Source organism: Chiloscyllium punctatum, chromosome 25, assembly GCF_047496795.1.
Source record: "Chiloscyllium punctatum isolate Juve2018m chromosome 25, sChiPun1.3, whole genome shotgun sequence".
Lineage (NCBI taxonomy): Eukaryota > Metazoa > Chordata > Chondrichthyes > Orectolobiformes > Hemiscylliidae > Chiloscyllium > Chiloscyllium punctatum.
In genome coordinates, this window is record NC_092763.1 from 34608155 (window position 1) to 34624219 (window position 16065).

Here is a 16065-nt window from a genome sequence, read left to right on the forward strand (position 1 = left end):
CAAGGTCTCTTTGTTCAGCAACACTCTCTAGGATCTTACCATTAAGTGTATAAGTCGTATAAGTCCTGCTAAGGTTTGCTTTCCCAAAATGCAGTACCTCGCATTTTTCTGAATTAAACTCCATCTGCCACTTCTCAGCCCGTTGGCCCATCTGGTCCAGATCCTGTTGTAATCTGAGGTAACCCTCTTCGCTGTCCACCACACCTCCAAGTTTGGTGGCACTCCACTGGTTACAGGTCTCCAGTCTGAAAAACAACTCTCCACCACCACCCTCTGTCTTCTACCTTTGAGCCAGTTCTGTATCCAAATGGGTGGTTCTCGTATTCCATGAGATCTAACCTTGTTAATCAGTCTCCCATGGGGAACCTTGTCGATCACCTTACTGAAGTTCATATAGATCACATCTACTGCTCTGCCCTCATCAATCTTGTTTGTTACTTCTTCAAAAAACTCAATCAAGTTTGTGAGACATGATTTCCCATGCACAAAGCCATGTTGACTATCCCGAATCAATCCTTGCCTTTCTAAATACATGTACATCCTGTCCCTCAGGATTCCCTCCAACAACATGCCCACCACCGAGGTCAGGCTCACCGGTCTATACCGCCCTTCTTAAACAGTGGCATCACATTTGCCAACTTCCTGTCTTCCAGCACCTCACCTGTGACTATCGATGATACAAATATCTCAGCAAGAGGCCCAGCAATCACTTCTCTAGCTTCCCACAGAGTTCTCGGGTACACCTGATCAGGTCCTGGGGATTTATCCACTTTTAACCGTTTCAAAACAGCCAGCACTTCCTCCTCTGTAATCTGGACATTTTGCAAGATTTCACCAACTATTTCCCTACAGTCTATATCTTCCATATCCTTTTCCACAGTAAATACTGATGCAAAATATTCATTTAGTATGTCCCCCATTTTCTGTGGCTCCACACAAAGGTCGCCTTGCTGATCTTTGAGGGGCCCTATTCTCTCCCTAGTTACCCTTAATATATTTGTAAAAACTATTTGGATTCTCCTTAATTTTATTTTCCAAAGCTATCTCATGTCCCTGTTTTGACCTCCTGATTTCCTGATTTCATTCCTACTTTCTTTATACTCTTCTAAGGATTCATTCAATCTATCCTGTCTATACCTGACATATGCTTCCTTCTTTTTCTTAACCAAACCCTCAATTTCTTTAGTCATCCAGCATTCCTTATACCTACCCACTGACAGGAATATACTTTCTCTGGATTTTTGTTATCTCATTTCTGAAGGCTTCCCATTTTCCAGCCATCCCTTTACTTGCGAACATCTGCCTCGAAAGTTCTTGCCTAATATCGTCAAAATAGGCCTTTCTCCAATTTAGAACTTCAACTTTTAGATCTGGTCTACCCTTTTCCATCACTATTTTAAAACGAATAGAATTATGGTCGCTGGCCCCAAAGTGCTCCCCCACTGACACCTCAGTCACCTGCCCTGCCTTATTTCCCAAGAGTAGGTCAAGTTTTGCATCTTTTCTCATAGGTACATCCACATACTGAATCAGAAAATTGTCTTGTAAGAATTTAAGAAATTCCTCTCCATCTCAACCTTTAACACTATGGCAGTACAAGTCGATATTTGGAAAGTTAAAATCCCCTACCATAACTACCCTATTATTCTTACAGATAGCTGAGATCTCCTTACAAGTTTGTTTCTCAATTTCCCTCTGACTATTAGGGGGGGGGGGGGGGGGGGGGGAGGGGGGGTCTATAATACAATCCCAATAAGGTGATCATCCCTTTCTTATTTCTCAGTTCCACCCAAATAACTTCCCTGGATGTATTTTCGGGAATATCCTTCCTCAGCACAGCTGTAATGCTATCCCTTATCAAAAATGCCACTCCCCCTCCTCTCTTGCCTCCCTTTCTATCCTTCCTGTAGCATTTGTATCCTGGAACATTAAGCTACCAGTCCTGCCCATCCCTGAGCCATGTTCCCATAATTGCTGTGATATACCAGTCCCATGTTCCTAGCCATGCCTTGAGTTCATCTGCCTTCCCTGTTAGGCCCCTTGCAGTGAAATAGATAGTTTAATTTATTAGTCCTACCTTGTCCCTGCCTGCCTTGACTGTTTGACTCACTTCTGTTCTCAGGTGTACCTGTCTCAGATCGATCTCTTTCCTCACTATCTCCCTGGGTCCCATTCCCACCGCCCCCCCAACCCCCAATACCTTACTAGTTTAAATCCTCCCAAGCAGTTCTAGCAAATTTCCCTGCCAGTATATTAGTCCCCTTCCAATTTAGGTGCAACCCGTCCTTCTTTTACAGGTCACTTCTACCCCAAAAGAGATTCCAATGATCCAAAAATGTGAATCCTTCTCCCATACACCAGCTCCTCAGCCATGCATTCATCTGCTCTATCCTTCTATTCCTGCCCTCACTAGCTCATAGGAGAAAGTGAGGACTGCAGATGCTGGAGATCAGAGCTGAAAAATGTGCTCCTGGAAAAGCGCAGCAGGTCAGGCAGCATCAAAGGAGCAGGAGAATCGACGTTTCAGGCTCATGCCCGAAACGTCGATTCTCCTGCTCCTTTGATGCTGCCTGACCTGCTGCGCTTTTCCAGCAACACATTTTTCAGCTCACTAGCTTGTAGCACTGGGAGTAATCCAGATATTACTACCCTTGAGGACCTCCTTTTTAATTTTCTGCCTAACTCTCTGTAATCTCCCTTCAGAGTCTCAACCTTTTCCCTTCTTGTATCGTTGGTTCCAATGTGGACAATGACCTCCTGCTGGCCCCTCTCCCCCGTGAGAACATTCTGCACCCTCTCTGAGACATCCTTGATCCTGGCACCAGGGAAACAACGCACCATTCTGCTTTTTCTCTGCTGGCCACAGAAACGTCTGTCTGTACATCTGACTACAGAATCCCCTAACACGATCAACCCTACTCTCACTCTGGCCATCCTCTTGCTCCTCACTTAAATGCACTTCTCTTAGTCTAGCCATTTGAGCATCCCCAAATTTAGTCACTACACCATCAGTGTCATAGGCCGAATTTATGGAATTCCCTCTGGAAACATCTCCACCCCTGTACATCTCCCTCCTCTTTTAAAATGGCCCTTATTAAAATGTGACTTTGAAACTGCATTTAGGTATCTGCCTCAATATTGAAATGCATGATTCAGTGTTAAATTTTGTTCTTTAATGCCCCTGTAAAGCTATGTTATAGGTGCTATATGAAAATTTTCATTGCAGACAAAATCATTAGTCCATACATGTCCCCGGTCACGCATTAGAGACAGTTAGACCCTGATAAATAAAACAAGGCTGACGAAGACATGCTCACTCAGGGTGATGACTCTGCTTGTTACCTCAGAACTAAGCAGCACAGAGAAGCAGCTGACTAATGCAGACACCTCATGAGCCAGAAACCAAAGGGTAATCTTAATATTCATAAAGAAGTTTGGTGTGATCTGATATATTGTATTATGTTCAGGTGTGATTTCCATTTCATAACTGGACATTTAAGCATGATTAAAATTGCAGAAAGGATTTACTAGGATGTAACAATTGGAAACGAAAGAACAGGCTACAGCCTTTTTGTTTGAAAAACAATATACTTATTCTGTACAGATATTCACAGAATCAAGAGCTGGTGCTTAAAACATGACAGTGATTTCAGAGTGCAAAACCTTCCTGTATCCATATTAATTTGGTAGTGCAAGATCAGTGCTCTTGGGATGAGTGTGTGACTGGCTAGGATAGCATTTATAATCCATGTTTGATTGTCCTCGAGGTGAGGGTAAACTGCATCCCTGAACTGCTGCAGTACTTGGCATGTAAGTACACCCACTGCTGTTATAACGGAGTTTCAGGATTTTGGCATAATGACTATGAATGAAGAGAGATATAGTTGCAAATCAGAATTGTACGTAGCTTGGAGAGGAGCTTGCAGGTGGTGGTGTCCTGTGAATCTGCTATGCTTGTGCTTCTAGGTGTAGAGTTTGGGAGTTTGAAAGGTGATGTTGAATCAGTGGTATAGTAGCACCTCGACATACGAACGACCCCGTTCACGAACAAATCGGTTTACGAACAGGATTGTACGTAAAATTTTGCTTCAACGTATGTACGAAATTTAAGGTACGAACGAAGGTGAACATTTTAAATGACAATGTGATGTCCCATTTTCGGAAAATTCTGCCACAAAGCAAAAAACAAGTTTCTCTGGATCGTTTTCTTGTGGCATCACCAACCTTCAAGAGACAAAAAAAGAGAAAAGACTCCGGAAATATCTGAACAATGGGAAAATCGATTCAGTTCGTGAACTTTTCGGTTCGCGAACCGGGTCCCGGAACGGATTAAGTTTGTAAGTCGAGGCGCTACTGTATATTGATGTAGTGCAATTTGTAAATGGAATTCATTGTTGTTATAGTGCGTGAGTAGTGAGGGGCATAAATGTTGAAGGTGATGCATAGGAGTCTAATCAAGTGGCTGCCTTGGCACTGGATGGTGTCGATTGTTCTTGGGCTGCACTCATCCAGGCAAGTGGCATTCCATCAAAATCCTCATTTGTGCTTAGTTGATGAGTAACAGGTTTTGAAGTTCAAAGAGTTGAGTTATGCACCACTGAACCTATCTCTGTCTTACTCTTGTTACCACTGTATTTATAAGGCTGATTCAGTCAGTTTCTGAGCAGCAATAAATTCCACAGTGTTCAAATTGGGGTTTTAGCAATAGTAATGCCATTGAGCATGTAAGAGGATGATGGTTGTTTTCTCTGTTGTTGGATTGGTGATTGCTTTGAACTGATGTGGTGCAAAAGTTACTTGCCACTTACCATCCAATGCCTGGACACTGTCCAGGTCTTGTTGCATATGGACACAGACTGTTCAGTATGAGGAACTGCAAATGGTGCTGAACATAGTGCATTCACAACCAACCGTTTCTGACCTTATGATGAATTATGAAAAAAATCACTGAAGAGATTTGGGCCTTCAACACTACTCGGAAGAATTCTTGCAGCAATGACTTAGACCCAAACTGATTGACCTTTAGCAATCACAACCATCTTTTTTTGTGCCAGCTATTGGAGAGCTTTCACTGGATTTTTATTGACTCTAGCTATGCTAGCATTCCTTTAGGCCATACTCAGAAAAATGCTATCTTTATGCCAAGGAACTCACCTGTGGAATTCAGCTCTTTTAACCATTGTTGGACCAAAGCTGTAATGAGGTCAGGAGCAGAGTGGTTCTGGCACAGCCCAAATAAACAGAGTGTCATTAGTTGGTTATTGCTAAGCAAGTCCTGCTTCAGAAGCATTGTCAGAAATAAAGATCCATTGTTGGCTAATCTCTGAATCCTGTTAACTCACTACCAATATTAGCCCCGACACCATAAGATTATATTTTCTGTAATAACCTTTAATGTGGCACCGCATTATTGCCTTTTGGAAATCTATATAGTACATCTATCGGTTCCTTTTTTTAAAAACCCCACACTACCGCCTAACTGCAGTAGTGCTTATTTTTTCCCCCAGCAGCCATGCTGTGTGTGTGCAGGTGTGAGATCGGTTCCCTTTTATCCACACAGATTAATTATTGAAGTTCTTTGAAAAATCAGAGAACCAGGTTGATACCCCAATTTGTTGGTAATGGTAGATTGGAGAATATGTTGGGCCATAAGGTTACAGATTGTCATAGTCATAGAGTCATACGGCATGGAAACAGATCCTTCAGTCATTGTGGTTGAATACAATTCTCCTGTTGCTTCCTTAACACCCCATCGATGACCGGTTTTGAGTTTAGATTCGATCATCTAAACTATCTATTGGATCATCTAAATCCATCCTATCTAGTTCACCACAATACACACACTATGGCGAATATTTTCAATGTGAAGACAGGATTTTATCTCCACAAGGGCTGTATGGTGGTCATTCCTTCCAATCATATTGTGGAAAGATGCATCTGCAATTGATAGATTGGCAAGGACAAGAATGTTACTTCCTGGTACTGATTCCCTCACTATCTGCCTCAAATTCAGTCAAGCATCCGTCCCTGGGAATTGTTCAGTCAGAAGCAACATATCTAGCGTACACAAGACAGACTGCATGAAAGACTACCAACTTTTTCTCCTATGCAAGTTCAGAGCCTATGATTATATTAGGTCCACCCACATTTTGTGTTCCAGATGGGTAGGATTCCAATTGCTACACTGTGTAATTGTAAGGTTGATTTCTTTCCAAAGGCATCATTTAGTTTGTCCATGAGCAGCAGTATGAGAAATCAACTAATATGTTTCTAAAATATTGTTAATGACAACAACTAGTTGACTCTAAAATTATCAGAAGCATTCTGCTGAATGGAAGTGATAGCAAGGGTGTAGATTTGTTATGAAACAACTGAGCCTCGTAACTACCTTTGCAAATACATTTCCTAAAATGAAAACATTTCAATTAGAAGATTTTTTGCCTGTGTTATTTTGCAGGTATCGAGCTGTAGCATCTTGGAGCCGAATTCAGGGAATTGGGATTCCCCTGAGGAAAGCAGTGGAAGTAATAGCTATTTGGGTCATTTCAATTGTTTTAGCAATTCCAGAAGCTGTAGGATTTAACATGTTCTCAATAGACTATCGGGGAGAGAAACTGAAAGTATGTCTACTCCATCTAACAAAGCCATCAGTATTCATGGAGGTAGGTGTCAACATAAAACTTCAAATCTCTATATTAACATTTAAGCAACATGGGACAAGAATGACAATTAGAAATTTGATCGTAACAGTCCAATCTGTACTGGATGTGAATATTTAGAGAACATAATTACATCAGGCTGTATAATAAGAGTAATGTGGAATAGGGAAGGGAATAGAGATGTCCTGAATCCAGAACCTGAAAATAAATGATCTGTGAATCAGATTAACACAGGGACAAATGTCCCAGTGTTATCCAGCAGTTTGGGAAGTTGAAAAGGCCAGCGACATGAAAGTCCTGGATATATTAACATCTTTGGCATATCATAAGACTCTCACCTGCCAAATGGATATGGTTTGCAAGTTTGAGACCTTGCTGTTCTATAAAATGGCTGCCACTTTTCCCATAACCACCATTTTCAAAAGGTCCTTCATTGACATTACCAATTGCACTGTATACTTGCTGGACTCTCTTTTAAACGTAATTTGGGCTGCAGTTTTATTACAACTTTAAGCAATCTAAACAATTCTAATCTCAATTGTGTGGCATCATTCCAGGCATCGGGACAAAGTGAATATTCCTTGAAATTGGAATGGAGGAAGGAACACAAGTTGGATTTTTAAAAAAGTGTGCGAGGGAGTGAAGATCCAGTTCATATTTAGAGAGCTTAGTGCTGTAATTGATTGCTTTCTTCCTTGGTTAGGATCAAATACGATTTTCTCTCTCTACATAACATTTTGTCTTTTATTTAGCCATTTAATAAATTATTATAAAATTTGAGTAAAATAATCTTCGAATCTGAGTTCCTGATGAAATTCTGACATTCAATAAGAATGGAGCTAGAATTACTTACAATCAGACATTCACTTGTCTGTGAGAAAAGGAGCTGGCAGTTTCCAACTTACGTCCAGTTTTTAAAAAAAACTATTATAATCAGATTTATTTTCAAAATTAGATTTTTCAATTTCTACTTTGTTCAACATAGAAGTAATTTGAACTACCTCATGGAGAGTGCTTAGTGTAAAGTTTAGGTAGCTGTTGTTTATCAATTATAAATTCATACTATCAGGATTGTTTTCATACAGTTCTACAAGAATGTGAAAGATTGGTGGCTATTTGGCTTTTACTTCTGTCTGCCTCTGGCTTGCACTGGTATATTCTACACTCTCATGACTTGTGAGATGCTGAGCAGGAGGAATGGGATGCAAATTGCTCTCAATGATCATATCAAACAGGTAAGGAATCTGAAACACTCAGATACACCAAAACACATGTACAAACTACCCAGTATACAGAAATATAAGCCTACGCTGCAAATAAAGTCTCAAAATTTAAAGAATGCAAACTTTCATGTAACTTTAACATGATCCACTTTACACCACAAATAGTGGCCCTATACTTCAACTTCCTTTGGCTACACTCCAATTTAATAAACCAGATTTCAACAGGAACAGCATGGACAATGGATAAAAGTAGTAATTCTAATGGAAGCAGAGGCGGCAGTTATCCATCGTATTCAGGATACATTCACAACAGCTATTAAACCAAGACCATTGTCCAAATGGGTCCAACTGTACAATTAAGTAAGAGATTAAATCAATATAATAAAACTGCCCACCCAAGTCTGACCACACACACAACCCCCACTAACATCTCCTCAGTTCAAAGATACACTTGAGTCTGGTCATAACACTTGTAGACTATTTGTGACTGTACCATAAACTGCATTTTTCCTTTCATATAAACATTTTAAAACATCTATTTATCTAGTGGATCTTTGTTCAAATACCAACACAGTCATACCAAGTTGATTTTAGCTATTCTGTTAGAACAAGAGACTTAATAATTAGAGAAATGTTAAAATGGTCTTTACTTTTCCCCAGAGACGTGAAGTGGCTAAAACAGTCTTCTGTCTAGTGGTTGTCTTTGCTATGTGTTGGCTCCCACTGCATTTAAGCAGAATTCTTAAGAAAACTATCTATGATCAGCAAGACCCCCACAGATGTGAACTCCTCAGGTAAGTGTGTGGTACATTTTGAAAGATGCCTTTGTTTCTATTTGGTGGCACCCTGTACTGCAGATTTTGGTTTTTCACCTTGGTTCCTTAGTTCAGGTACACAAGGTCATTAAACCATTGTTCATACTTTGGGTAGGTTCCAAGTATCCCTTAGCCAAAAATGCAAGTGAACCAATGCAGCCTGCAATGAGATAACATTTAAAATTATTATGGCCACCCTGTTTACTCTTACAGAAAAATAGCAACATTGGATAATTCAAGTTCTTAAATCAATAGGCTAAGAAACAGCAAAAGAAATTTACGTTTACTCCATGAAAGAGATTAAGGAGATAAGAAAATTGGGGGCTGACATTGATGATTTGGGAGCAGGGGGGATGAATAGGAAGAATGACAAATCTTAAGTTGTCTACTGTAAATTATTTGGGACTTGCTAGAGCATTGTCCTATAATCATTTAATTTCTGACTTTTATTGCTGTCAGATATGAGGCTTTCATTTTATTTCATATTAATTATAACAGTTCTTGAATTGAAGAATAACAGGCTAATAGATCTGATTGTAATTTCATGTATTAGAAAAGAGGTAGAAAATAAATGGCTAACTTACAACACAATTAATTTTCACAGTGTTTCTATTCAGTTTTCTTCTAGTTCTGGATTACATCGGGATTAACATGGCTTCTCTCAACTCCTGCATAAATCCAGTGGCATTGTATTTTGTGAGTCAAAAATTCAAGAACTGCTTCAAGGTAATTTTGAAACAAAGTTTACAAATAGTGAAATCAAAGGGTTTATTTTCTATTTAGACTTTTGAACTATATTCTAACCTTCATCAAGAACAGTGGATGCTGACCAGCCTAAAAACCCTGTAGCGAGGCACAAGGACCCCACTTTACTGCGATTATTTAGACCTACCTCCCTAACGGCACTGTGGGTGCACCTAAACCTCCAGGGAATGTAGCAGCTCAAAAAGTAACTCACCATCTACTCCTAGCAATTAGGTTTGGGCAATAAATGCTGGGGTAACCTTTGACACCCCATCTGTGAACAATTTTTAAAATGCTTTCAGCTTTCTACTTTAACTTCTTTTGGAGATCATGTAGCTGCAATTTTACCTCTGGTCCAAAATTTCTGGATTCAAGACCCACTTCCAAATGGTTAGAAAAACGGTATCAGTGTAGCCAAACAGATTGATTATGATCTTGTAAATGCTTCCGATTGTCTACAACAGGTGTTGAGAGCAGGAGTGTTTCCTGGTCAGCCAGAACCCTATGGTATCTCCAGTGTAACAGCTTATTCATGTTAAAGACTCCACGTGGAGAGTTTAGCCATAAGCAAGCTTTATACTCATTCGAAGGTGCAGCCATACACATGTCTTCATGCCCCTTGTCTGCTGTCCACCAAATTCTCTACCTCATAACCTTGCTCATTCTTACTCTGCAAGTAAATTAATATAATAATAGCCTCACCAAGATCTCATCATCATTTTAGGACTCTCTGTTGCTTAGATCTTCATGCCACTTTCTGTCCACTTGTTAAAGTCCATTTCCACCCACACTTTTCTCCCCACCACAACCCTAGAAAACAAATTAACTCACTTACTCCATCAGTAATTCACATTCGGCTCCCTCATTTGATCCATAACTCTCTGAAACTATAGGTCACGCATTTAAGACAGTGATGAGAGTTTTGTTCTCTAAGGGGGAAGGGTCTTTGGAACTCTCTCCCTCAAAAGATGGTGAAAGCAGTATTTTTAGATATGTTTAAGACAAAGGAAAATAGCTATGCAAAGAATATGAGAGGTTATTGCTGTAGGTAGGAATGTGAAGTAGTCATGGCAGAGCAGGCTCAAGGGGCTGAGTAACTTACTTCTGCCGGTAATCTGTATGTTCATGTTTTTAATCCAATAACAGCTTTGCTAACATTCACTTGTTAAATAACCCTCAGCTCTCACCCTCCAGGAGCTCCAATTTTTTTCAAAATTTAATGACTTTCAGTTCTGCCCCATTTTTCTCTGTCTTCAGGCAGTCATCTATACTGGTTCATGTTTATACAAGTAACATTTAAAATACTTTTATTATTAAATCACTATCTTATTCTATTAGGGTGGCATAGTGGCTCAGTGGTTAGCACGGTTACCTCACAGCGCCAGGGACCTGGGTTCAATTCCTGCTTCGGGCGACTGTCTGTGTGGAGTTTGCACATTCTCCCAGTGTCTGCATGGGTTTCCCCCCCCAATCTGTTAATTTTCTGCTAAATTTATTTCCTTATTACCACAGTCTTGCTTGTGTTGCTGGTGTCAGCGGCCAGCTCTGAGCACACCAATGGATGAGAGAATGGCTGTTGTCAAATGGAAAGCCAACAGCCATGCAAATGGCCTGGATCGGAGCAGCTCACGCTTCAGTAACAAGTACAGTTCATCATGAGCCTTTTTTTAAAGAAAAGGAGAAAACACTTCCCGGCTTTCACTGCCACATAGGTCAGTTTCATACGTGAACTTGCATTTTGTTTTGGAAGATCCAAAGGAGATGTCTGTCTACACATTGTGAGTCTCTGAATATTTGCAGGCATGAATAAAGCAAATGCTTTGACTGTGCTCTCTATATTCCAATATAAAATGTTCATCTTTTATTGATCACCTACATAAATGTTTAATTGCCATAGAGAACAAAAATAAAATATAAATAGTTTATGCTAACGGCCAAAAGCTCTTTAAAAAGTAAGAAACTGAAAAGCAGACTTTTTTCATAAAGATTCTAACCATTAGAAGTTTAAACAATGCTATATTTCCAAGAAATTTTAGTTGCAGTTACAGGTATTTATGTACCAATCCACTGGGAGAGTTACCTTACTCCTAGATGGCATGCCCACTTTGAATCTGTAAAATTAGAAATGAAGAGCCCCAGAACTAGCCATGCCCCTTGCTAAGCTTTCCATACAGTTAAAACACTGGCATCAACCTGATATTGTGGAAAATTGCCATGGTATAGAGAATCATAGAATCCCTACAGTATGGAAACAGGCCAACAAGTCCACACCAACCGAACAAAAAAAGCAGGACAAATCAAACCAACCAACCAATTATCCATTCGGCTATTTTCCATCATCAGCAAGTTGATGACAACATCTGTCAAGTGCCACTTGTACAGTTCACTGATGCTCAGTTTGGCTTATGTCAGGGCCATTTGGCTCTTGGCATGCATTACAATCTTGGTCCAAACATGAACAAATAAATTGAACTGAATAGCGATGTGAAAGGTGACTACCCTTAACATCAAGATGGCCCTTGAATAAGCATGGTACCAAGTAACCCCAAGAAAACTGAAGTCAATAGAAATCAGGAAAAATCTCTTCCACTGGTTAGTCATATCTAGTTCAAACAAACACGGTCGTGACTGATGTAATCTAATCATCTCAGTCCCTAGCTATCAGTGCAAGAAATTCTCAGGGTTGTATCAGCAGCCCTACTGTCTTCAGCTACTTCCTTAATTACATTCCTTCCATTAAAAGGTCAGAGTAGAGGTGTCCATTGGTTACAGCTGAATATTCAGTAAAATTTATAACTCTTTGGACACTGAAGCCATCTGTGTGATGAGCAGCAAGACCTGGATAACATCCATGCTTGAGCTAATAAATGGCAAACATACACATCACACAACTTCCAAGCAATGACCACCTCCAATAAGATAGAATCTAGCCACATTCCCTTGACATTACATTATGATTACTGAACCCTCAATTTCACGTCTTGGGTTACCATTTACGAGAAACTGAATAGGACCAGCTATATAAATAGTATAGTTACATCAGCAGATCAGAGACTGGTAATGCTGAGATAAGTAATTCATCTCCTAACTTGTCAAAGCCTGTCCACCATTTGCAATGCCAAATCAGAAGTGTGATAAATACTCTCCACTTGCCTGGATGACTGCAGCTCAACAGCATCAGGATAAATCAGTCAACCTGATCAACAACTCATCTGTCAATTTAAAACAGGTATTCTCTCCACAACCCACCCAAAACGGCAACAGTGCATATACAGATGCACCACAGCAATTCCATAAGCCCCTTTTATTAGCACTTTTCAAAACTTCTAAAATCTAGAAGTTTAAGACAGCAAACACATGGGAACACCATCCATTAGTTCTCCTCCTAGCCACACAAAATAAAGATTTTGAACTATATCATTATTCCCTCGTTGTTACTCAGTCAAAATCTTGGAACTTCCATCCAAACAGCAGTATAGATGTGTCTGCACCAGATGTACTGCAGTAGTTTAAGCAGGAGAAACTGAGCAAATCTGGCAGCATCTGTAGCAAAAGAAAAAGTTAATGCTTTGGGTCATTAGAGTGATTTAGACAGACGTAGGCCAACAACCCCATTACAAACTCATGTTAAAAACAGCTAGCTATTATTGACAAATTCCTTGGTTGAAATGAAACACTTCTAAAAGTTTGATAAACTACATTCTTAAAGACTGAAACTAATTTTTTTTCCAGTTAGCAGGAACATAAACAGGAAAAGCATACTTACACACTGCTATTTGAGAGAGGGATTAATCCAATCACAAGTGTATTGTCGTACCTGGAACAACTTAGAGAGAGAAGGCCATTGCTCACAATTAAATTAAATTTTACCCATATTAACTTGATTCAATTCTAACCAGAGAAAGTATCCAAACATTTTTTAACTCAAGAAGATAACTATTTTTCAGTGTGCATCCTTTTAAGCTGTTTACAGTATACCCTTTATTGCTAGTACTATATGCCCTTAACTGACAGTGTTTACCTTGCCTAAGGGGGGGGGGTTCACATCCACAAAAGTCCCCTTAGATCTGTCAAATTGCACTGCATGCCTGTTGTATGTTTATAAGCAGCTGGACATAACAGAAAATGTAGAGAAAAAGACCTAACACAAGTTAATCTAATCTGGAGTTGGACTTGCTATGTATCTGGAATTTCAAACTCAACAATCTGATTTAAAAAACCAAGAGAAGATGATCAACCTGGGAAATTAAATGCATCCAGAAAATCAGCTGCATTCAACTGGGATGATAGGGTTTCTGTGAAGACTACTTTAAGTCATCAAACAAATTTTAAAATAAATTTTTAATGTTTATTTTTCAAAATACAAAAGTGTACAGCAAAGAATGTAGCTTATCACAATTGATCCATTGCTTCTCCTTGTCTATGTTGCTCTTTATATTCCTTAATACTGACCTAAAAGAAGAAATTAATCAGAATTAGGAATGTGACAGTCAGGCAGAATGTGTTGCAACAAGCTGATAGTTCTGTGAAAGTATATCTCAGTACCGATAGCTTCAAATTGGGAAGAATAAGAACTTCCTGAATGATGCAATTGAAATATATACTCTCAAAGTTATTGGAAATGCACTTATAATTCAACTATCAATAGTTACCCTACATGTATACAATCTTTCTTAATATTGTGATGTCAATACAAATGTAATAAAACAAACTTTTGCTTCAGGTTGAATAATTTATTATTGCAATTTTTGGTGATATATCCTACAAAAGCAGAGGGCAAGAATTAGGATAATTTGAACTGTTTCCTGGGTATCATAAGTGTCCTTGTTGCTCCAGGAATGGTGGTAAAATGTATAGTGAAAGAAGTATAAAGATACCAAATACACTAGTTTCAGTTCCACTTGCAGCAATGGCCATCTCAATAATGCCCAACCCTGCTTTCTCCATGGAGTTAAGACAAGCAGCTTCTCAGCATTGGATTCCTCGATCAGGAACGGTGTGCCTTTGAATGACTGAACCTCCCCTGGGAGCCTGCTGGTAAACAGAATCAGGCTTGCTTTTTGTTTTTCAAGCATGGTGATTTCCCCACTTATCACTGCTGGAATATACAAGTGGTGGCAGTGGGCATAGATTACCTACGTAAGGGTCTATTGGCAGCAGAATGGGAACCTTCCCACTCCAGATTGAATTTCCCAACTGGACACAGGAAGTTGTGAGGAGGTGGGGGAAAGAGACATTTAAACCAGATGAGGTAAAGACAGCACATTTCCTTCCCCAAAAGGTTATCAGTAAGCCAGTTAAATTTTAAAACCATACAGTAGTTTCATGGTCAGCATTTTTAAAACATTCACTCATGTCACTAATAACAGTTGAATCCATTGATGCAGGAAAATGCTAATCTTAAACATACAGCTATTGCAAGACAATGTTAACAACAAATGATTGAATAGACTCAGACACAAGCAAATAATTTTGAATAATTTGCAGAATCTCATTTTCAGTGTTGCAGCTTTCTGTGTCTTAGGAATTGTTCAGTGAATTTGAGACTAACCTCAAATGTATTCAGCACATGTTGACAGACAGTCATTAGTTCATTGAGACCTTTGCGAAGAGGCTCTACAGATGGAATTCCGCCTGCAAAATAATTCACAGTACATTGTAATTAACTCCTTCCAGTTCACTGCAGCATTCTGTTTCACATTTACAATATGCAACTCTAATACACCATTCCCTACAGGCTTTTCACAATTGAAATTGTTTCTATGTTTTACAGACTTTCCATAGATTCACATATATTAACACTCCTGAAAGTTTATCCACAATTAAAATATGAATATTGTCATATAGTTACAGCTTATGGACTGATGCAACATTTCAGGGACACACATGCAGTGGGATGCAGTGCTTGCTGTTGTACTTTCTCCACTATGACAACTACTTGACTGGATGTATGTGTTTAACAATAATAAAAAATAAAGAGTCTTTTATTATGATATAATACTCTAGAATGCAGTGCTTATAGTCACAAACAATAAACCTAGTTGAAGAGTTGGGATACTTGTGCAGAAACCAGCAGAGCTGAAAGCAGCAAAAGTGAAAAACAGATGTAACCATTCATTAGTTTGTTTTGTTTGATCATGTGTCATCAGGATTACAGCTCTCATTGAACACAACTGTTCATGTTGTTATGCATTTCTAGTCATTTATTCATGGAATAAGTCAAAGTCCAAGAAGGGATGTAAAATGTTTTTCTAAAATCTTTAGGTACAAACATTTACAAATGGGATCATGTTCCCTCAGAATAGCTTCAGGTACAGTCAGAACTCAGGATAGTGAATTTCATTCCCTAATTCCACAGAATGACCTTGACTGGACAAAATCCCAAATACTTTTGTTGGCTTAGGGGAAAGAAAGCCATTTAAAAGATAACCTTGTATCCTGGCCAAACCATCAATCTCACTTTCCTGACAGGTACAGAACATCCTCATGAAATGGAAAATAAATAATCACAGCCAAAAGCTTTGGGGAATTATTGGAGTTCGGTGATAGCAGTGCAAGTATTCGGTGCATTTGGACCATTGCAAAATGGTATATTGAAACATCTGGTAGCATGCATCAAATTGA

General features: G+C 39.2%; 2 protein-coding genes across 2 annotated transcripts in view; one reads left to right on the plus strand and one right to left on the minus strand.

Annotated features, from left to right (window-relative positions):
- LOC140495838 (endothelin receptor type B-like) overlaps positions 1-13675 on the plus strand; it is a 47230-nt gene extending 33555 nt beyond the window's left edge. The window contains exons 4-8 of the mRNA XM_072594994.1: positions 6458-6662; positions 7745-7894; positions 8543-8676; positions 9315-9423; positions 10954-13675. Of these exons, the coding sequence (XP_072451095.1) occupies positions 6458-6662; positions 7745-7894; positions 8543-8676; positions 9315-9423; positions 10954-11100 (745 nt within the window). The 3' untranslated portion in view covers positions 11101-13675. The remainder of the gene's footprint in view (positions 1-6457; positions 6663-7744; positions 7895-8542; positions 8677-9314; positions 9424-10953) is intronic.
- Positions 13676-13767: 92 nt separating this feature from the next.
- polr1d (RNA polymerase I and III subunit D) overlaps positions 13768-16065 on the minus strand; it is a 30298-nt gene continuing 28000 nt past the window's right edge. The window contains exons 4-5 of the mRNA XM_072595001.1: positions 14993-15075; positions 13768-13893 (exon numbers count right to left, since the gene is read on the minus strand). Of these exons, the coding sequence (XP_072451102.1) occupies positions 13834-13893; positions 14993-15075 (143 nt within the window). The 3' untranslated portion in view covers positions 13768-13833. The remainder of the gene's footprint in view (positions 13894-14992; positions 15076-16065) is intronic.